Source organism: Anomaloglossus baeobatrachus, chromosome 1, assembly GCF_048569485.1.
Source record: "Anomaloglossus baeobatrachus isolate aAnoBae1 chromosome 1, aAnoBae1.hap1, whole genome shotgun sequence".
In the NCBI taxonomy this organism is placed as follows: domain Eukaryota; kingdom Metazoa; phylum Chordata; class Amphibia; order Anura; family Aromobatidae; genus Anomaloglossus; species Anomaloglossus baeobatrachus.
The window spans coordinates 469277350-469299780 of NC_134353.1; the positions used below are offsets into that span (position 1 = coordinate 469277350).

At 45.6% G+C, this 22431-nt stretch overlaps 1 protein-coding gene across 1 annotated transcript in view; it reads right to left on the reverse strand.

Annotated features, from left to right (window-relative positions):
* Positions 1 to 1271: 1271 nt before the first annotated feature.
* Positions 1272 to 22431, reverse strand: part of ARID3A (AT-rich interaction domain 3A) — a 76809-nt gene continuing 55649 nt past the window's right edge. Inside the window, exon 8 of the mRNA XM_075338078.1 lies at positions 1272 to 2038. Within this exon, the coding sequence (XP_075194193.1) occupies positions 1887 to 2038 (152 nt within the window). The 3' untranslated portion in view covers positions 1272 to 1886. The remainder of the gene's footprint in view (positions 2039 to 22431) is intronic.

Genomic DNA, 22431 nt, shown 5'->3' on the forward strand with positions numbered 1-22431 from the left:
TCCTGGCAGAGGGTCTCCCAGTGCAACAGCTGCACAGTGTCAGAACACTATGAACCCCATATCAGCAAGTTCATGCCCTTTTATTTTTTAAACTTGACAAGGTCCCTCTAAATCTATCTGCGATGCATTTAAAGTAATCTCTATCCTTCTGCATGCAGGTATTGTCAGAAATTGTTTACAGGAAATTCTGTAGCGGACAATGTGTTTTACATGATAGCCATGTATGTAGCTCATCCACAGAATCGGCATGTGTATATTAAAAAAAATAAATAAAAAAAAAATAAAAAGACACCATTAGTATATTGCAAAATGACAATGTAGTGCAATAAACACAGATGGTTAATCACAATGTGTACAGGATACTCCCAGCTACAGGTCTATCTTATGACTGTAGGACAAGGGGGTATAATTACATTAAGTCAAGAGAGCCTCTTTTACCCCAGAAACCTAGAACCGGAGAATAATGCCCTATATCAGCAAGGAGCATGGTATGTGGGGCCAATGTAAGGGCACTTTTTGATAAAAATGGTGCTATAAAGACATCATTTATAGCTTTGTCTACATTAGATTTTAGCATTTAGATTTCATAAAAACGATTAGATTTGCTTCCTGACATGAAAAGCTCTTCAGAAATCTGGAACCTTCACTACTACTGCTCCGATTCTTGAATAAAAATATTTCAGCCCATTTCAACAGAAAAAAAAAAAAAAAAAAAGTTGATTATCACAATATAAACTCGAAAAGGGTTAAAAACTGACAGTATCATACTACAAGAGATTAACACTGCCATCTCAGTGGCAATTAAGACATTGAGGGTGAACTGCAAATGCCAGCTTATTCGGACACCTAATCTAACAGACTTGGCAGTAGATGGTCCTGTGGCATAGCGTATACATTTATTATATCTGTGTAAAAAAAAAGAAAATAGTTTATCAAATATAAGTAAATATATATGCGCTTCTGTTTTCAATCAAAGGACCAGAAGCAGCAAAAGAGCAACATACCGTCACAGTATGTGCCCTGAGAAGAGGGCAAAACACAGGAAAGGGTCTAGAAGAAAAGGTCAGAAAAACATTAAAATCAGAAGCGTTCACTTTTTTTTTGCCAGCTGATATGACCCGTATAAATACATTGAATTGGGGAGGCGGTAATGGAATGGTGGTGTCTACTTGAGGTACTGATGTAGCCTAAACGCCGATACTTCAGACAACCACAGGAACAAAGGTGGGGAATGGGGGGGGGGGGGGACAAGAAAAACAATCAGTAATCTGCATTCCCTGCTCCTCTCCATTACATTCCAGAGCTTGAAGGGCGAGAATCACTAAGCACAAGCCTACGAAGGAGCAGCGGGCACGTCCCATCCCATCGTGCTGATATTCTGTGCCCCATACAAGTCCAGTGCCAGGAATACAGCAATATTTATATATATATTTATATAGATTTCTTTAGAAGTTACATTTTCATCCTTCCTTGAATAAAAGCCCTGTACACAAAACCCTCTTTAATTTTATAGATTTTCATTGTTTGTAGCCATTAAAAAAAAATAAAAAATGTATGTGGGTCCCGGAGAGCAAAGTTGGGATGAGGGTTTTTTTTTGTGTGTTTGGAGGTACTTGAAAAGAAAGAAAAAATAAAAAATATATGTATTGTTGCAGTGCAATAAATGAGGTATATGGTTTTTTTCACAGAGGATAAAGGGTAGGCTAAATCTAACCCTATACTGGCTCAAACCAGAACCCCATCTGAACCCAGCAATGCATTCCGGAGGTTCCCACAGACAAGGAGTAATAAACCTGAGTGTGAAACATTAAGTGATTTTTTTTTTTCCTTTTTTTTTCTTTTTCTCTTTTTTTTTGGCGTCAGCTGTATTGGATTTGGCGGAAATGTCAAGGTGAAGAACTGTTTGAACCGGAAGCCTGCGGAGCCAACGAAGGAGCCAGCGATGTGCTACTACCGGTCCCTCCCACGCTTGCAGTCCTGGTGACATTTCCTTTGCCGAGTCCAGATGTTGAGGTAGGAGGTTGAGCAAATAAGACCCCTAAAACAGAATGAAAAGTTGATTACACTCCAGCAGCCATTACATCCCCCAAATAATTGTATTACACATAATTGTAGGGCTCCCGTTTTTCCACAGAATGGCCCTTTAATAATCCAGCTGTAGGGCATTTCTGATAGAATATTGCTAGGTTCTGGCACAGATTATGCCTAAAGAGATTAATTTTCCTACAGTGCCAGCAGTATGGAAACTTCACATAGTCCTCATAAAAAAAACTATGTATAAAGCATGTCTACGTTAGGTAGAAAAGAACAGAGTCCTCAGTGGTTGATCCCTTTTAATGGCTAAGTGAAAAGATGGTAATAGCAAGCTTTCCAGACTACTCAGGTCTCTTCATCAGGTATGGCATAATACAAAATTTGAAGAGTCACATATTTAGACTATGTGCCCACGTTGCGTTCTGTCCCTGCAAAAATATCTGCAGCGATTTGAACAGCACATGTGCGCTTCAAATCGCTGCAGAAACACTGCGTACTGAAAAGCCGATTTCATGGGCTCTGAGTGCAGCTCCTCCCATAGAGCGGGGGCTGCATGCAAAGCACACGAAAGTAGTGACATGTCACTTCTTAGAACGCAGCGTAACTGCATGAAAATACGCTACATGGGCACATAGTCAGAAACCATTCCAAAATGCAAAGTAGAGGGATATCGAAACACCAAACTATTGAAATACCCTTTAAAAATAACCTTTAAAAGGGAAGGTATCGCGGTTTTTTATTTTTGTATTAAAAATAGTGATTATGAAATTAAGTATTTTTAATACAAAATGAAAAATCGAAGCTTAGTTTTTATTTAATTCTAATTTTACTGAAGGCACTGGGGGATGCCATGTTGGATTTGCGTGTGTGCAACGACAGTTACTCACTCCTTTATGGCAGCCCCTGTGCATAGAGAACAGTGGTCAGGATCCGACCCCATCAGTAACGTTACAGTAGACGTCTACTGTGACCTGGACGTGCCCCATGGGCTGTCCAGTATGTGATACTGTCTGCTGAGCCGTGTATCTAATTCTCTGTGTGATACTGTCGGCAGGGCCGTGTATCTAATTCCTATCCTGTGTGATACTGTCTGCAGGGTTGTATATCTAATCCTATCCTGTGTGATACTGTCTGCAGGGCTGTGTATCTACTAATCCTCCTGTGTGAAACTGCTGAGCCGTGTATCTAATCCTATCCTGTGTGATACTGTCTGCTGAGCCGTGTATCTAATCCTATCCTGTGTGATACTGTCTGCTGAGCCGTGTATCTAATCCTATCCTGTGTGATACTGTCTGCAGGGCTGTGTATTTAATTTTATCCTGTGATACTCCTGCTGTCCTTTGTGACACTTTAGACATTTCTGGTCACCAAAAAAATGGCTCTGCACTATGTCCCTACATGTCATTCTCTGTTATCTGTTGTAAACACTCAGATTGGGAGGGGGAGGTGACATCACGCACAGGAGAGCAGACTCCGCCCACTTTACTGCAGCTGTAATACGAGCTTTAGGATTTCAGAAGCTGCTCCCCCTAGTGTTTAACAGTGGAAAATATCAAACTTAATTTTTTTTATATTTTGCTCAATTAAAAACAAAAAAATAATATTTAAACAAAACATTACTTTACATTTTTATTTTTTTTTTTTTGTTTTTTTTTTTAACGACACCTTCCCTTTAATAACAATATTTTAAAAGCACACCATGCGAGATCATAAGTTATGAAAAAAGAGACAAATATTAAAATTGTCCCTCCGGTGAGGAAGGAGACAAACTCTAGCGCCACCTATTGGAAGTAGCAATCCTAAAAGTCAAAAATTGTCTTTTTAAACAAGCCTTTTCATAAGACTTAGAATTTATAACCAGATTAGAATCCCAATTTGCAGACACTGTGTTTCGGGGTGATTGCCCCTAGTCAGTGCACAGTGTGGGTATCTGCACTGGCTTATGAGAAGCTATGTGGGGACCACGAGGAAGACTATTCTCCTTATGGAGACCTCACAAACTAGTCTGGCTGTCAGTAAGGGGACTTCTAGCTGCAATGCCCCTCTGAGAACTATTCAAATTGTCCCTCCAGTGAGGAAGGAGATAAATAAATATTCAAGATACCGTTGAGGGTGTCAGGGCCCAGAGTGGATTCTCTAGGGCAAGCTATCGCTGCCTTGCCGCGGAGGTTGGCAACCTAATTGTGGCAATGTGGGGCCCCCGCTCAATGCTGACTCACCCTCATAAGCCCTACACTCGGCAATAAAAAAAAAAAAAAAAAAAAAAAAAAAAGAGTGCTGCTACACTGAGTGATGGGCTTACAAATATGTGACTCTTCAGATTTTGAATTAAACTGAGCCTGAAGAAGAGACCTGCGTAGTCTGGAAAGCTTGCAATTATTACCATCTTTTCAGTTAGCCATTAAAAAAAAAGGTATCAACCACTGAGGACTTTAGTTCTTTTAAACTATTTTTTATCTCTACTGGCGAACACGGTACAAAGATATATTTTACCCGTATGTTAGGACCAGCAGAGAAAAGACATGCACCATTTTAGCTAATAAGCTGCCTTAACTAACTAAGCCTCTATAAATCTAGAATTCATAGGACATATGGAAATTGGGGTTCTAAACCAGAACCAGGGACACAGAGCCAAATCTGACCGTATAAACCAAGAGGCCCAGTGCACTGCTCCGCCCACTGCAGTTACATGCCCCGCCTACCTCACTGGTGATTGACAGCACTGACTTGCCTTAGCTTTCTGTACAGACTGTTGTCTCTCCAGGCTAGCCAGCGCTGCCAATCACCAGTGAGGGAGGCAAAGACGTGCAAAAACCAGTGGAAGGAGAGGTGCATTAAGCCTCTTGGCCACACAAAGGGGGCACTGAGCACCATACTGGAATATTTCATTGAACTTCAGATTCTGCAGAACAGAACCATTGATTAGAGCAATAAAAGGTGCCATGCTTTTAATCCCCTCAAAAGCTATGCAATTCATTTACACAGTCATTTGGGCTTTAAAAGGACTGTTACAAAGCAATGGATTTATATGTTTACTGCCAGTACATCTTTTCTTTATGAGAGAGTTTGAAGCAATCAGAAGAATGCCATATGGGGAAATCAAGCTCCTAGAGAGGAAATGCCTTATGTCCAGGTTTTTACCACCTAATCTGAGAGCAGCATAACGTAGGGGCAGAGATCCTGATTCCAGCGGTGTGTCACTTACTGGGCTGCTTAGTGCAGTTTCGATAAAAACACTTAATCAGCAGTAGATTATCATTACAGGACTACTTGGCATGCTACCAGGTAGTCCAGTATATTCATGAGCTCTGTATAACTGCTAGATCTGCAGCAGAGAAAACATTGATTCTATCAAAGTGACAAAACAGCTCAGTAAGTGACACATAAGAATCAGGGTCTATGTCTCTACATTATGCTGCTCTCAGAGGAGGGAGCAAAACCTGGTGACAGATTCCTTTTAAGGCTAGTTTCACACTTGTGTTCAGCGCATTCCGTCACTATGGAGAATAGCGCAGTCCGTTAACGGACTGCGCTATTCTCCATAGAGTTGTATGGACGACGCACTGTAACGCAAGTGTCTGCGTTGCATCCGCTGGACGACGCAGCGTCGTTATTTTGACGCTGCGTCGGGCGGATGGAACGCTGCATGTAGCGTTTTTCTGCGCTTGGCGGAGTATCAAAAAAACGCAACATGCAGGAATCCGTAAGGCGTCCGTTGTTTTTATAATGGACGCCTATGGTGGCGGATTGCGTTAGAATGCGTCATTTGACGGATTCCGTTAACGCAGCTGTCTTTACACAACTGCGCATGCTCAGATGTGTAAAGTCAAGGAAAAAAAACTACAACGTATTGCGTTATTTTGTACGATCTGTAGCATGCGTTGTGCCACTATATGCAACGCATCCGTTGCATGCATCACACAACGCAATGCTACGGATCCCGTCCAACGCAAGTGTGAAACTAGCCTAAGGAAGCAGCATTATATACATACATATTCACTACCATAAAAGATTATGTAACTAAGGGTTAATGTAATAAAGTTATTCAACATTTAATATGCTTTGTTTCACTTCCTTTCCATTTTCAAAATCAGTTTGCAGTTATTGACTAGGATTCTTGTTTACATCGAGACTGAAGGGGTAAAAACTAGGGATGAGCAGACCCGGACTGTAAGAGTTCGGATCCGCGTGTTCTCAAAAGGTACTTGGGTGTCGGGCTCGTCGGGATTCCGGGCGTTTAATTCAGAACTGGCACTCGAGAATCATTTAAGGAAAAAAAAACAAAGAAAATAAGATACTTACCAAAGCTCTAGCATGGCTGCAAACTGCTTCCGGGTCGCGCATTCACTTCCTGGGCAGCTTATTAATACTCATTGCATATGCACTGCTTTCCACACCCACTGACCATCCTAGAGTCTGTGATTGCTGGCAGTCAGACGCATCCCCAGCCTGGGTGACAGCTTCTGATTGCAACCACACACAACAGCTGTCTGCGGGTCAGTATAGAGGTATAAAAATAATGAAGTGTGTATATAAAACAAACAAACAAAAAAAAACAAACAAAAAAACACCACTGTGTAGGGTCCCCCCGTATTATAATACCCAGCACAGATAAAGCCCATGGATACAGGCTGCAGCCCCTAACTGGGAGCTCATTTAATTAAAAAAACAAAAACACGAAATGTGGTCCCCCTCAATTTTGATACTTAGCCAAAAAAGCAAAACAGCTGGGGGCTGGTATTCTCAGACTGGGGAGGTCCATGCTTATCGGACTGCCCCATAGCCTAATAGAAACCTGCAGCCGCCCAAGATTGTCGCATTTATTAGATGTGACAAGCTCAATGCTTTACCCGGATCTTCCAGTTGCCCTAGAGCGGTGGCAATCAGGGTAATAGCAGGAGTTAATAAAAGCCCACATCTGCTAAGCCCTAGATTAGTGATGGGAGGAGTCTATGAGACACCCCATCACTAATCTGTAAGTGAAAGGAAATAAACAGAAAAAATCCTTTATTTGGAATAAAATACAACCCCCCCCCCTTTCACCATTTTATTAACCCCGAAAACACTACTGAAGGTCAGACATAATCCACACGAGGTCCCACGGCGAGTTAGCTCTGCTACATCCCAGTCACAGCACGCGATCATGGAACATGACTGTCCGTTGCGACTGCAGACAGACTGAGCTGCCGCAATGACTAGGTTCCCAACTGTGACAGCAAATAACCTGAGGGACTGTGTCTACACTCACAGCGGGCAGTCACGCTCTATGGCCGCTCGCTGTGACAGAGATGTAGCACATCTGAATCGCCGTGGGACCTAGTGTGGATTATGTTGAACCTGCAAGGTTGTTTCGGGGGGTAATAAATTGGTGAAAGAGTGTTTTAGGATTTTATTCTAAATAAAAGGATTTTTCTCAGTGTGTTTATTTCTTTTTGCTCAGAGGATTACAGAGTGGGCGGGGGGGTTCTCAGACCCCTACTCATCATTAATTTTGGGTATCAGAATATGGGAGGGCCATCGCAAATTTTATTTATTTTTATTGTACGGGTAGAGTCACACTTATGTATGAATTGCCCACGTGCAATGCGAGAAAATCTCATATTGCACTTGGCGCTATGTAAGACTGCTGCAGCTCACATCTGCGAGATTTTCGTAATTACTGAGAAAAAAAAAAATAAAATAAAAATGGCAGCATACAAAGTCAATGGGTGCGAGAGAAATATCGGCCTGCACTGATATTCAGGTGAAGAGCGATATATGCACAGGCTGAAAAAAAAGAGAATTTTGTTTACTTACCGTAAATTCTTTTTCTTATAGTTCCGTATTGGGAGACCCAGACATTGGGTGTTTAGCTTCTGCCTCCGGAGGACACACAAAGTACTACACCTAAAAATGTAGCTCCTCCCTCTGAGCTTATACACCCCCTGGTGAGCCAGTCCCAGCCAGTTTAGTGCAAAAGCTGAAGGAGAATAGCCACCCACAAGTAGAACAGAGCAAGAGCCGGAACAACTGGAGACTCTGTCCACGACAACAGCCGGTGATAACACGCGGAACAAGAATTTGCCAACAGGCAACAGGGAGGGTGCTGGGTCTCCCAATACGGAACTATAAGAAAAAGAATTTACGGTAAGTAAACAAAATTCTCTTTTTCTTTATCGTTTCTTTGGGAGACCCAGACCTTGGGACGTTCCAAAGCAGTCCCTGGGTGGGAATAAACAGAAAAACTAAGAAGTAGGCAGAACCTAACTTCACAAATGGGCGACAGCCGCCTGAAGGATGCGTCTGCCCAAGCTCGCATCTGTCGAAGCATGAGCATGCACTTGGTAGTGCTTCGAGAAGGTATGCAGGCTAGTCCAAGTGGCAGCCTGATAGACTTGTTGAGCCGTAGCCTGGTGCCTAAAAGCCCAAGAGGCACCGACAGCTCTGGTCGAGTGTGCCTTGATCCCCGGCGGGGGAGGCACCTGAGTACTCTGGTAGGCGTCCGAAATGGTCGATCTAATCCAACGGGCTAAGTTCGGCTTAGAAGCAGGGAGGCCCTTGCGCCGACCTGTGGTTAGCACAAAAAGAGAGGTGCACTGCCTAAGCGCAGCGGTGCGAGACACATAGATCCGGAGAGCACGCACCAGATCTAGAGTATGCAGCGCTTTTTCAAAGCGATGAACAGGAGCCGGACAGAAGGAAGGTAGGGTAATGTCCTGGTTAAGGTGGAAAGGAGAGACCACCTTAGGAAGAAAGTCCGGAGTCGGACGGAGAACCACCTTGTCTTGATGAAAAACTAAAAAAGGTGACTCCAAAGAGAGCGCAGCCAAATCAGAGACTCTCCTGAGGGAAGTTATGGCAACCAGAAAGGCCACCTTCTGAGAAAGACGATACAAAGAAACCTCCCTAAGAGGCTCAAAAGGGGGTTTCTGCAATACCGTGAGGACCAAGTTAAGGTCCCAGGGATCCAAGAGCCGCCGATAAGGCGGAATGATGTGAGACGCGCCTTGCATGAAGGTGCGGACCTGAGCCAGCCGAGCGAGACGCCGCTGGAACAGCACTGACAGAGCTGAGACTTGTCCCTTGAGAGAGTTGAGGGACAGTCCTAGTTGTAGACCGGACTGTAGAAAAGACAGAAGGGTCGGCAAGGAGAATGGCCAAGGAGGATGGTCGGTAGAGCGACACCAGGACAGGAAAATTTTCCAAGTCTTGTGATAGATCTTAGCGGAGGAAGACTTACGGGCCCGAGTCATAGTGGAGATGACTTCAGGAGGAATACCAGAAGCCGTCAAAATCTAGGACTCAAGAGCCACGCCGTCAATTTGAGAGCCGCAGAATTCGGGCGGAAAAACGGACCTTGCGAGAGTAGGTCTGGACGGTCCGGGAGATGCCACGGCATCTCTACGGACAGATGGAGCAGGTCCGGATACCAAGATCGCCTGGGCCAGTCCGGTGCAATGAGGATGACTCGACGGCCCTCTATTCTGATCTTGCGCAGGACTCTGGGCAAGAGAGCTAGAGGGGGAAACACGTAGGACAGACGAAACTGGGACCAGTCTTGAACCAGAGCGTCCGCGGCGAAGGCCTGAGGATCGTGGGAGCGAGCCACGTAAACAGGAACTTTGTTGTTGTGACGGGATGCCATTAGGTCCACGCCCGGAGTGCCCCATTTGCGGCAGATTGACTGAAACACTGCCGGGTGCAGGGACCACTCGCCACCGTCCACGCTTTGACGGCTGAGATAATCTGCCTCCCAGTTTTCCACGCCTGGGATGTGGACTGCGGATATGGTGGACTTGGAGTCCTCCGCCCATTGAAGGATGCGTTGTACCTCCATCATTGCCAGGCAGCTGCGTGTCCCGCCTTGGTGATTGATGTAGGCAACCGCTGTCGCGTTGTCTGACTGGACTCGAATGTGCCTGCCCGCCAACAGGTGGTGAAAAGCTAGGAGAGCTAGAAGCACTGCTCTGGTCTCCAGCACATTGATTGAAAGGGCTGACTCGGACGGAGTCCAAGTGCCCTGCGCTCTGTGGTGGAGACATACCGCTCCCCAGCCGGATAGACTGGCATCCGTGGTGAGAATCACCCAGGAAGGAGCGCCCTTGGGACAGGGCGAGGGGCCGAAGCCACCACTGAAGAGAGCTCCTGGTCCGTGGCGACAGAGCCACTAACCTGTGTAAGGAGGAAGGCCGCTTGTCCCAACAGCGGAGAATGTCCAGCTGCAGGGAGCGCACATGGAACTGGGCAAAGGGAACAGCCTCCATGGACGCCACCATTTGACCCAGCACCTGCATCAGACGCCTGAGGGTATAACGGCGGGGCCTCAGCAGAGAGTGCACCGCTAGCTGGAGTGACTGCTGTTTGACTAAGGGCAACTTCACAAGTGCCGGCAAAGTCTCGAACTGAAATCCCTAGGTACGTGAGACTCTGGGTCGGAGTCAGAGTGGATTTGGGAAGATTGACAAGCCACCCGCATTGGGCTAGAATGGCAAGAGTGAGCGAGACACTCCGCTGACAGTCTGCGCTGGATGAAGCCTTGACTAGAAGGTCGTCCAGGTAAGGAATCACTGCCAACCCCTGGAGGTGCAGAACCGCAATCACTGCTGCCATGACCTTGGTGAATACCCGAGGGGCCGTGGCTAACCCGAAGGGGAGAGCCACGAATTGGAAATGATCTTCTCCTATTGCAAAACGTAGCCAACGCTGGTGTGAAACTGCAATTGGCACATGCAGATAGGCATCTCTGATATCGATGGACGCCAGGAAATCCCCTTGGGTCATTGAGGCAATGACTGATCGCAGAGACTCCATGCGAAAGTGCCGCACCTGAACATGCTTGTTGAGAAGCTTGAGATCCAGGATGGGCCAGAAGGTACCGTCCTTTTTGGGAACTAGGAAGAGATTTGAGTAGAAACCTCTGAACCGTTCCCGGGCGGGAACTGGTACAAATACTCCGTTGGCCTGCAAGGCTGCCACGGCCTTTGAGAAGGCGGCGGCCTTGGAGCAAGGGGGAGTTGAGAGAAAAAAAAATCTGTTTGGCGGGCTGGAAGAGAATTCTATCCTGTAGCCGTGGGAGATGATATCTCTCACCCACTGATCTGAGACGTGTTGAAACCAAGCGTCGCCAAAGTGGGAGAGCCTGCCACCGACTAAGGACGTTGCCGGAGCGGGCAGAGAGTCACGAGGAGGCTGCCTTAGTGGCAGCACCTCCTGCGGTCTTCTGTGGACGCGCTTTTGGGCGCCAGTTGGATTTCTGGTCCTTGGCTGAGTTAGCGGACGAGGCGGAGGGCTTAGAGGACTACCAGTTGGAGGAACGAAAGGAACGAAACCTCGACTGATTCCTACCCTGGGCAGGTTTCCTGGTTTTGGTTTGTGGCATGGAAGTACTCTTCCCGCCAGTAGCTTCTTTAATAATTTCATCCAGCTGTTCTCCGAACAGCCGGGACCCAGCAAGAGGGAGCCCAACAAGGTACTTCTTTGAAGAAGCATCTGCCTTCCACTCTCGAAGCCACAAGATCCTGCAGATAACGAGGGAATTAGCCGAAGCCACCGCAGTGCGGTGAGAAGCCTCCAGCATGGCAGACATGGCATAAGATGAAAAAGCTGAAGCTTGAGAAGTTAAGGCAACCATCTCGGGCATAGATTCCCTGGTGAGGGAATGCATCTCCTCTAGAGAAGCAGAGATGGCTTTGAGAGCCCACACTGCTGCAAAAGTTGGGGAAAACGCGGCCCCCGCCGCTTCATACACGGATTTGGCCAGAAGGTCAATCTGACGGTCAGTGGAATCCTTAAGAGAGGTGCCATCAGCCACCGACACAACGGTCCGGGCTGAGAGCCTAGACACCAGAGGGTCTACCTTTGGGGAATGAGCCCATTCCTTGACCACCTCAGGTGGAAAGGGGAAACGGTCATCAGAACCACGCTTTGGGAAGAGTTAGTCAGGACAGGCCCTGGGTTTGGTCACAGCGGCCTGAAAACTGGAGTGGTTAAAGAACACACTCTTTACTCTCTTAGTCGAGGTAAACTGGTGCTTTTCTGCCAGAGAGGGTTGCTCCTCTGATACTGGCGGATTGAGATCCAGTACAGAATTAATGGAAGCAATCAAGTCACTAAGATCTGAGTCACCCTCGGAAAGATCAATGGGGTACATGGAGTTACCCTCCGAGCCCCCTGTAAAGGCATCCTCCTCATCCTGCGAGTCAGCTCTTGAATCAGAGCCGCGGGATGAGGAGGGAGAGGAAACCCTGCGTCTCCTCTTAGGAGGACGGGGTCTGGGCCCTGATGATGAATCCTCCGGTGGACGGAGGTCAGAAGATAGAAATCCTAAGGGACCCTTAGCAGTAGAGGCACCCTGTGAAGGGGGCTGATACATATTCAAAGTCCTGGACAGAAGTCCCATGGACTCAGCAAAAGACTGGGAGATAGACCTAGAAAAGGATTCTACCCAAGCCGGGGGTTCAGCCACAGGTGCAGGAGCAGCCTGAGAGACCACTGGGGGTGAGACTCCAGGCTGTGGCACCGCCGAGTTAGAGCAGACATCACAATGTGGATAGGTGCTCGGTTCAGGCAGCAGGAGCTTACATACAGTGCATACAGTATAAAGCTTTGGAGCCTTGCTCCTCGTGTGAGACATGCTGCTGGAGTGGGGACTCTACAAAGAGAATGAACCCCAGAGAGTATATACAGAGGTCCACAACCAGAGACCGGCTGTGGCTTACCAGACCGCTGGAAGCGGTGTTGTGTGCCCTCCAGATCCCGAAGCCCGGACCCCCAATGCACAGCACCTCAGCAGGGATGCAGAGTGCAGGCCAGCGCAGAGTGAACCCTGTCTGAGAAAATGGCCGCCGGAGCGAAGAGAGGGGGCGGGACTTGGGGCGTTCCTGGAGGAGAGCGGGATCTGGAGGGCCATAGAGACCTACAGGGGAGGAGACACGCACAACAGTGGGGAGTGTCCCTCCCCTGTGCAGGACGGCCGCCGGGAGGAGCCGAGCCTGTCCCTCTGCATGAGTGACATGCGAGGGCAGTGAACAGAAACTAGGCCTCCGGCAAAGCCGGGGCCTAAAATTGAGCGGCGAGGCAGACGCGCAGGCCCCATCGGCGCGGTTCTCGGGCGACAGCTAGAGAACCCGCCGGAAATGCCAATAAATACAGTAAGCACACTCTCCCCAAACAATAAAGCACAGGGACCCCCAATATATAAACGTCTCAGGTACTTAGCTGCTGAGACGCAGGGCCAGGTCCCTGGGGATGAGTGCTCCGGTCCAGCAGGGTCCTGAAGGGCTGCGAGTGGAGACCGGTCTCCTGCCAGGCATGGAGACCGTGCTGGCTCCCACTTCAAGCCAGAGCCCAGGAGGGATGGTGAAGGAGCACGGCATGTAAGGCTCCAGCCTTGGAAATCAACCTTACAACACCACCGACACAGTGGGGTGAGAAGGGACATGCCGTGGGTCCAGACGTGGATCCGCACTTGAATCTCATTCCAAAAAGGAAAAAATCATATGAGAATGCATGTGTGGATGTATGCCTCCTGAACACAAAGTGATAAACTGGCTGGGACTGGCTCACCAGGGGGTGTATAAGCTCAGAGGGAGGAGCTACACTTTTAAGTGTATTACTTTGTGTGTCCTCCGGAGGCAGAAGCTAAACACCCAAGGTCTGGGTCTCCCAAAGGAACGATAAAGAAATGGAGGAGATGGGATCTGCAGCTGTGAGCAGATTGCAAGATTGGATCACAGTCACATGACACTCCGCTCACGCTCGCAGCAGATCCTGAGCCGAGGGTTATTAGCATATTGCATCTGATGCCATATGCCAATGTGACTCCGGCCTACGATATAAACGAGCTGTGATTGGAAGCAGCCAGCTGACACGGTGACACTCAGTGTGGGGGTGCGTCTATCTGCAACCAATCACAGGCGCCGGTGGACGGGAAAGCAGTGCATATTCAATGTAAGTTAATTAGCTGCTCCGGACGTGAATTCGCGACCTGGAAAAAGCTTGCCGCCATGACAGATCTTTGGTAAGTACAATGAGCACGCCTTCTATCCTTTCTACTGACATTTGTAATCTCCGGTTTCTGATCCCCATAGACTTATACGGGGACCGGACTCAAATTTAAAAAAATAAAAAAATAAAAATAAAATAAAAATAAATAAAATGATTAGACCTGCCGGTCCCGTTTTTTTGCAAGTCTGCTTATCTCTAGTAAACTTAAGTTCCGCAGTTAAAAGCATATAATATTGAAGCCCAATTGTGCAGATACTAGAATCACATCAGTCGGAGGTTTGAGGAGCTGTTATTAGTGGCAGCCACTTTGCATAAAGCTGAACAGAACACTTCCATTCAATGTGTAGTGGCCACTAACAGATTTGTGGGTCAGCTTCCATTCTCAAACAGGAGCTGCTGTTCCGCAGTGCATGGCAGCGGCTGCTACACATGAAGCTGTGCTGTTCACCTCCATGTAAAATGTTGACATATAAACAATTCATGTCCATTCCATAAAAGATGTGGGTAGTCCCCAATCCATAAAAGGTACCGTCACACTAAGCAACATCGCTAGTAACATTGCTGCCGAGGCACGACTTTTGTGACGTAACGGCGATGTTGCTAGCGATGTTGCTGTGTGTGACATCCAGCAACAACCTGGCCCCTGCTGTGAGGTCGCTGGTTGTTGCTGAATGTCCTGGAGCATTTTTTAGTTGTTGCTCTCCCGCTGTGAAGTACACATCGCTGTGTGTGACAGTGACAGAGCAACAACTAAATGTGCAGTGAGCAGGGAGCCGGCTTCTGCGGACGCTGGTAATCAATGTAAATATCGGGTAACCAAGAAGCCCTTTCCTTGGTTACCCGATATTTACCTTCGTTACCAGCGTCCACCGCTCTCACGCTGTCAGTGCCGGCTCCCTGCTCTGTGCACATGTAGCCGGACTACACATCGGGTAATTAACCAGATGTGTACTCCGGCTAGGAGTGCAGGGAGCCAGCGCTAAGCGGTGTACGCTGGTAACCAAGATAAATATCGGGTTGGTTACCAGATATTTACCTTAGTTAACAAGCGCAGCATCGCTTCCACGCATCGCTGCTGGCTGGGGGCTGGTCACTGGTTGCTGGTGAGATCTGCCTAGGTGACAGCTCACCAGCAACCCGTGTAGCGACGCTCCAGCGATCCCTGCCAGGTCAGGTTGCTGGTGGGATCGCTGGAGCGTCGCTTAGTGTGATGGTACCTTTAGAGTGTGCATTGCAAGGTCAGGCGTCAGATAGTAAAAGTAGAAACCACAGCGCTCCACTGAATAATAGAATTCTTTATTTCAAGTCTAAACAAAAGCCACCAGCATTTGGACGCAGTCTGTAACCAGTTCAGGATTAGTGCATAAACCGGAACGGGTAAAAAGAGTAGTAAAAAATGTTCTTGTTTGGATACCCAAATCATTTTTGGATCTTTTTTCTGTGATACATGGGGGAGGTTTAGTCATCTTATTTTCATTCTACTTTTTTCTTGCGGATAAACAAGCTATATTCTATCAGTGGGAAAATAAAGAAAACGTGTCCATTTTTTTACATTAATATTTCTTCTTTTTTTAAAACAAAATGACCACTAAAATACAGAAGGGGAACAAACTTTAAAATGTAACAAGTTTTATATTGTGGACACTGTTTTTCGTTACTTTTATGTGGTTGGGGCTAGCGCTAACTCTTTGGGTTGGCAACAGCTTTATTTTTCCCCAACTTATTGTACATTTATTTTTCACATACTGTGCCCCTCTCCTGAGGTCATAACACACGTTTGGGCAGCATTTCAATATTTAATTATTATTTTCTATTTAAATTTAAGTACCAGTCTAGCTTTTTTTTTTTTTTTTAATTTCAGAGCTGGAATTAAATGCAAGTTCCTCACCCCCTGTATTATACTCACCTCTGGGGGTTGTAATCTGCTGTCGGCATCGATCCAGCCAGTCTACTGTGATTTGTGACCTGCCAGCAGGACCAGTGTTTCATAAGGTCACAAATAGAAATGAGCGAACCCATGGTTCATTGTTCCTTAGGTCCATCTAGTTCAGCCTTCCTCCACCAATTATATATTTTGTCATTAAGGTCACGTAGACAATGTCATGTACACTGAGGAAATCATCCAGCCCTTTTTTAAAAGCCATTATTATTGTCTTCCATTACTACCTCTAGTGGTAGGGCATTCCACAGTCTGACGGCTTTAACTGTAAAGAACCTTTTCCTACTTAGCTGCCGGAATCTCTTTTCTTCCACTCGCAGTGAGTGCCTCCTGGTCCTTAGTATTCTTTCCAAGGAATAGGTCATGAGCCAGTCCTTTATATTGACCACACATGTATTTATACATATAAATGAGATATCCGAGACGTCTTTTTTCTAAGCTGAACAAATTAACTTTTCCAACTCTCATATGTTAGGCCTTCCATTCCTTGTAGTAGTCTCGTTGCCGCCTTTGAACTGACTAACTTCTGAATGTCCTTTTTTAAAAAAAAAAAAAAAAAAAAAGAGGGGTAACAATACGTTGGGATCACTGGATGTAATCTCTCTTTTTATACACCCTAAAATCTTGTTTGCTTTTGCAGCTGCTGCTTGACATGGAGTGCTGCTGCTCAGCTTATTTGTAATGAGAATACCCAAGTCCTTCTCCTGTTCTGTAGTTTCTGAGTTTACTTCCATTTAATGTATACGCAGTTATAGGATTACTTCGTCCTAAGTGCATTACTGTACATTTATCAACATTAAATCTCATTTGCCAAGTATCTGCCCATTCTGACATCTTATCCAGATCTTTTTGTAATATTGTACTATCAAGGTTTTTAATATCCTACATAGTTTGGTGTCATCAGCAAAGACTGACACTGTACTATCAATCCCATCCACAAGGTCATTAATAAAGAGGTTAAAAAGAATCGGTCCTAGCACAGATCCCTGTGGCACCCCACTTCTGACTATAGCCCATTTAGAGAATGTACCATTTATGACTACTCTTGGCTTCCTTTTAGCCAATTTCTTACCCAGTTGCATATAGTTTCCCCTAGTCCTTGCTTCTGGAGTTTTAGTATAAGGCTATTATGTGGTACACTATCAGATGCCTTTGCAAAGTCCAAATAAATCACATCAGCTGCATTACCAATATCCAGGTTTACACTTACCCCCTCATAGAACCCTCAACATGTTGGTTAGACACGACTTATCTTTCATGAATCCATACTGTCAGTTATATTCTATATTATATACAGCGATCTGTCGATTACTGAGCTCAATTCCCTCAATATTCGTGGATGAATGCCCAGGGAATTTGTCAATGTTTAATTTACTCAGACGCAGTTCTTCTTGTGTTAAATTAATTACCGTATATCGGGTGATGAACTTTGATTTTTGACTTGTTCTGCACTGAGCACTTATGTCGGGGCTCCCCTGTGAAATCCCACAAAAATGCGATCAGATGAAATCTCCAGGGAATCCACAAACAATGATGTAGATGGAGACGCTTGGGCATCTGTTCTGGTAGTATTTATCTTTTCAGGCATGCACAACTCTGTGGTCATCCACACCTAAAATATGGGACACTGACGGAACAGACACTACATGAAGTCTAAGGGTATGTGCGTATGCTGCGTTTTAGGTTTGACAAACAAAACTGCACTCTCTGGCAGACGTTGACAACTGTAAACACTGCGTTTGTCAAAAAAATAAATAAATAAAACCATGAGGTAAAAACGCATGCAACCCTCAGTTGTGTGCTGTATCTTGGCAGGTTATGAAAACTGGAGGGGACCCCACACTTTTTTTTTTAAAAAGGTGGGGTCCCTTCCAATTTTCTAAAACCAGCAAAGGTGCAGCAGGCAACTGGAGGCTGATATTCGGGTGGGAAGAGGCATCATTATTTGGCCCTTTCCAGCCCAACAATAGTAACCCACAGCCTCCCCAGAAGTGGTGCATCCATAAGATGCGCAAATTCTGGCGCTGGGCCCTGCTCTTCCTGTTGCCCTGGTGTGTTAGCAATTAGGCTAATAAGGAGTTAATAACAGCCCACAGCTGCTACTAAGCCCTAGCCTAGTGATGGCAGGCATCTATGAGACCCCCCCCTATAATTAATCTGTAAGTGAAAGTAAATAAACACAAACACCCAAAAAATCCTTTAAACAAAAAAGGAAAAGAAAAAAAAAAAAAAAAAGGCACCCTATTTCCCCACTTTATTCATTTTCAAACACCCCTCTTGGTCTGACGTAATCCACATGAGGTCCCATGACGCTTCCAGCATGGCTACTTCAGACACTCACAGCGACCGCCATAAAGAAAACTAAAATTGCCCACTGTGAGCTCCATGCAGCAACTGAAGTGAGTCTCACTATAAGCAGTGACATCACTCAGGTTAGCTGCAGCTGGAGTCCTCCACCTGTGACAGCAAAATAACCCGAGTGACTAAAGTGAGCCACGCGATCAGCGGTGCCGTCCTCCACCTGTGACTGCAATCAGACCACGACTGAAGTGAGCCGTAGGTGGAGGACTCACCTGAGTGACGTCACCGCTGATGGCGTGGCTCACTTTAGTTGCCGCCTGAACCTCAGAGAGGTGAACTTGTAACGTCACTGATGCGACACACGCCATACTGCGGGGCCCGCAGCTGTGACGTTAGGAATTCACCAGAGTTCATTTTGATTGCACGACTCTGTCTGCACTCACAGCTGACAGTCATGCTGCATCACCGCTCGCTGTGACAGGACAGATGTAGCAGAGTTGAAACGTCGTGGGACCTTGTGTGGATTACTTCAGACCTGGAGGGGTGTTTTAAGATTTAAAAAAAAGTGGTGAAATAGAGGGCTTTTTATTTTATTTCAAATAAAGGATTTTTTGGCTGTTTGTGGTTATTTGCTTTCACTTACAGGTTAGTAATGTGGGGTCTCTCATATGAAGGACATCACTAACCTAGTGCTTTGTGGCAGCTATAAGCTACCATTAACCCCTTATTACCCCGATTGCCACCGCACCAGAGTAATTGGGAAGAGCCGATTAAAGTCCGGGACTGTCACATCAAATAGATGCAGAATTCCGGGCCACTGCTGGCTGATATTTTTAGGCTGGGGGGGGGCTGTCAATAACGTGGTCTCCCCAGCCTGAGAATATCAGCACTCAGCTGTGAGGCTTTATCTAGGCTGGGTAGGTATCAAAATTGGGAGGGGGGGGGGGGGGGAGGGGTACAGCACGCCGTCTCTTAATTATTTATTTTCCTGCACGATATAGACTCGCCCACCGGCGGCTGCGATTTGTTGCAGACAGCTGTGTGGGGGTGCGTTTGACGGCAACCAATCACAGACGGGGGAAGCAGTGAATATGTATGAGCTAATGAGCGGGTGGAGTGAACATTTAATGAGGCTAATGAGTGGGTTCGAAAGAAGAATGACAGGCTGTGAGAGCAGTGTGACAGCCACGCCGGTGATCAGTGAATATGAAGCGGAGAGACAGAGATGGAGACACAGATTTTCACTCCTGCAATGTTTTTTTCTATCCTGGAACAAAGCGGGTGACCAGCGGTTTTTGTGATAAGAACGCAGGTACATCGCATACAAAACGCAACCCATTTGTTACCATGCATTTTACCATCCATTTTTCATCCCCTCATTGAGTTCTATGGGTGACAAAAAAAAAAAAAAAAAAGTGACATGCTGTTTTGTTTTTTTTTTTTTTATCAAAGATTTTGACAAATACTTGACAAATAAAACACTGACAAAAAACTGCAACGTGCACATGGAAATTCTGATTTCTCAGACTTTGCTGGGGAAGCAAATGTATGCAGCTTCTCATTGACAGTGCAGTTTAAAATGCGCCAAAAAACACGGAAAAAAAAATGCAACTTGCTCACATAGCCTAAAGGGATTTCATCTTCCTCATAGTGAGGGGTTCAGTTGAGATTTAGGGTACAATAACACTTTCCTATAAACACAGCCAAGTGCTATTCGATGTTTTGTCAGCACTTGGCATGAGGAGATGGCACGCAACCATCAAAGTCTATGGGTCGGTGCAAAATATTGGACTGCACTTTGATGTCATCTCAGTGCAGTCAGATATAGGATGACACAAATGTAGAAGATGGAGAAGTTACCTTCTCCCTCTTCTCCTCACCTGTGCGAGAATCGGATCACTGCAGACTGACAATCAGCGCAAACTGCAAGCAGAGTGTCACTGGCATAATCCATTCATCTCGCATGAGAGAATATTCGCTAGTGTGAGTGAGCCCATCCATGGAAACCCAGACATAAGTGCTCAGAGGAGAGCACAGGATAAATGTTAACTGAGCCTCATATCGATTTTTGAGAGATAAATAAAAAAAAAAAAAAAAAAAAAAGTTAAAAACTTTACTGCAAGGAAAACATTTCCCTTGCCAAATTCGGAGAGCTGTAACTTTTCTTGTGCGGATGGCTCATTTTTTGAGCGACGACCTGGAGGTTATTTGGTTACCATTTTGGGGTATATAACATTTATTGATCGCTTTTTATCCAGAGTATTCAGACGCAGAATGAACAAAGGCCAGCAATTCACTTACTGCTTTTATGTATCTTTTTTGTGCAGTTCTACTCTGCAGTAAAAGGGATTAGAACCATTTATTCTTCAGGTCAGTATGATTACAGTGATAATCAGATTTAAATCATTATTTTTATGCTTTTTTTTTTTTTTTTTTTTTTTTTTTTTTTTACACACTAAACTATATTTTACAAAGTTTCATCTGTTTTTGCATCGCTGTATTCAGAGAGCTTGTTCTTTGAGTGACTGTTTATTTACACTTTATTTTTTATTGTAAAAACATGACTTTTTGATCACAATTTTTTTGTGTGACAGTATAACAAAATGGTGACATTTGTCATTTAAAGTTATTCTCTGTACATTGTTCGTCATATGGAATAATGGGATAGTTTTACAGTGCAGTGATACCAATTGTGCAATTTTTTATTTTTTTTTTAACCAATTGCTGCATTTTTATCAGCGAAACAGGACTTTTTGGATTTGTGGTTTTTTTGTCTCACAATCTTATTTTACTAAAGCCTGCTTTACACGGTACAATGTATCGTGCAATCGCATTTGAGATCGCACCTGCCTCCATCGTTTGTGCGGCACGGGAAATTTGTTGCCCGTGCCGCACAATGCTGTAACCCCGTCACACGTACTTACCTTCCAAACGAGCTCGGTGTGGGTGGCGAACATCCACTTCCTGAAGGGGGAGGGACATTCGACGTCACAGTGACGTCACAGCAGCTGGCCAATAGAAGCGGAGGGACAGAGATGAGCCCACCTCCTTCCTTCAGCATTGCCGGCGGCCGCAGGTAAGCTGTGTTCATCGTTCCCAGTGTGTCACACGGAGTGATGTGTGCTGCCTTGGGAACAATGAACAGGACGTTCGATTTTTAGAAAATGAGCGACGTGTCAGCGATGAACGAGAAGGTGAGTATTTCTGCTTGTTCAAAGCTGTCACACGCTACGATATCACTAACGATGCCGGATGTGCGTCACTTACGACGTGACCCCGCCAACATCTCGTTAGATATATCGTAGCGTGTAAAGCCCGCTTTAGTCCCACTGAGGGACAGCTATATTTTTTTCACTTTGATTACTGGTCTCGTGCATTGCCGGAGACAGACTCTTAGACCCTGCTTACAGTAGGCTCTAACAGGCCATGGTACCCTAAGGTCATCAGCTGACCTCAGGCCACCATGGTATCCATCAGCACTTTTAATTGCGCGGAAAATGCTTGTGTCTAAGGGTTTTTTTAATCCCCCCAATTAGATGCATTTAAAAGGTTACTCTGTAATACCGGTCGAGGCTGATGCCTGCGGTAATCTTGCCGCGGGGAGGTGCTAAACACTTACTCCTCGCCGCCATTAAAAAGTGTTGCTTAGGAACAAGGCCCCTTAATGGCCAGCAATAAAAGGCGTATCGGCACTTAAGGGGGGGTCAATATCTTCTCATCACTGTATACACAGTGCCTGTTTCCATTTAAGGCTGTTAATATATTGTTGCCATGGTGAAGTGGTGCACAGTGATGTTGATGTAGGGTCACCAAGTCATGTGATTAGGGAAAGCAGGAAGTATGCTTATGTTGCTAGGCGACGGTACATTAGAATTTTTGCGTATGCGCACTGAGGAAGACGAGATGCTGAACCATTAGATTACGTAACAGTGATTTTTTTAAACACCGTTATAGAAGCCCACCAATAAAGTTTTGCCTACATTAAATCTGTATACAATACAGATTATCAATACACTCACACTACACTGTACTTAGTTAGGTCCAGAAATATTTGGACAGTGACACAATTTTCGCGAGTTGGGCTCTGCATGCCACCACATTGGATTTGAAATGAAACCTCTACAACAGAATTCAAGTGCAGATTGTAACGTTTAATTTGAAGGTTTGAACAA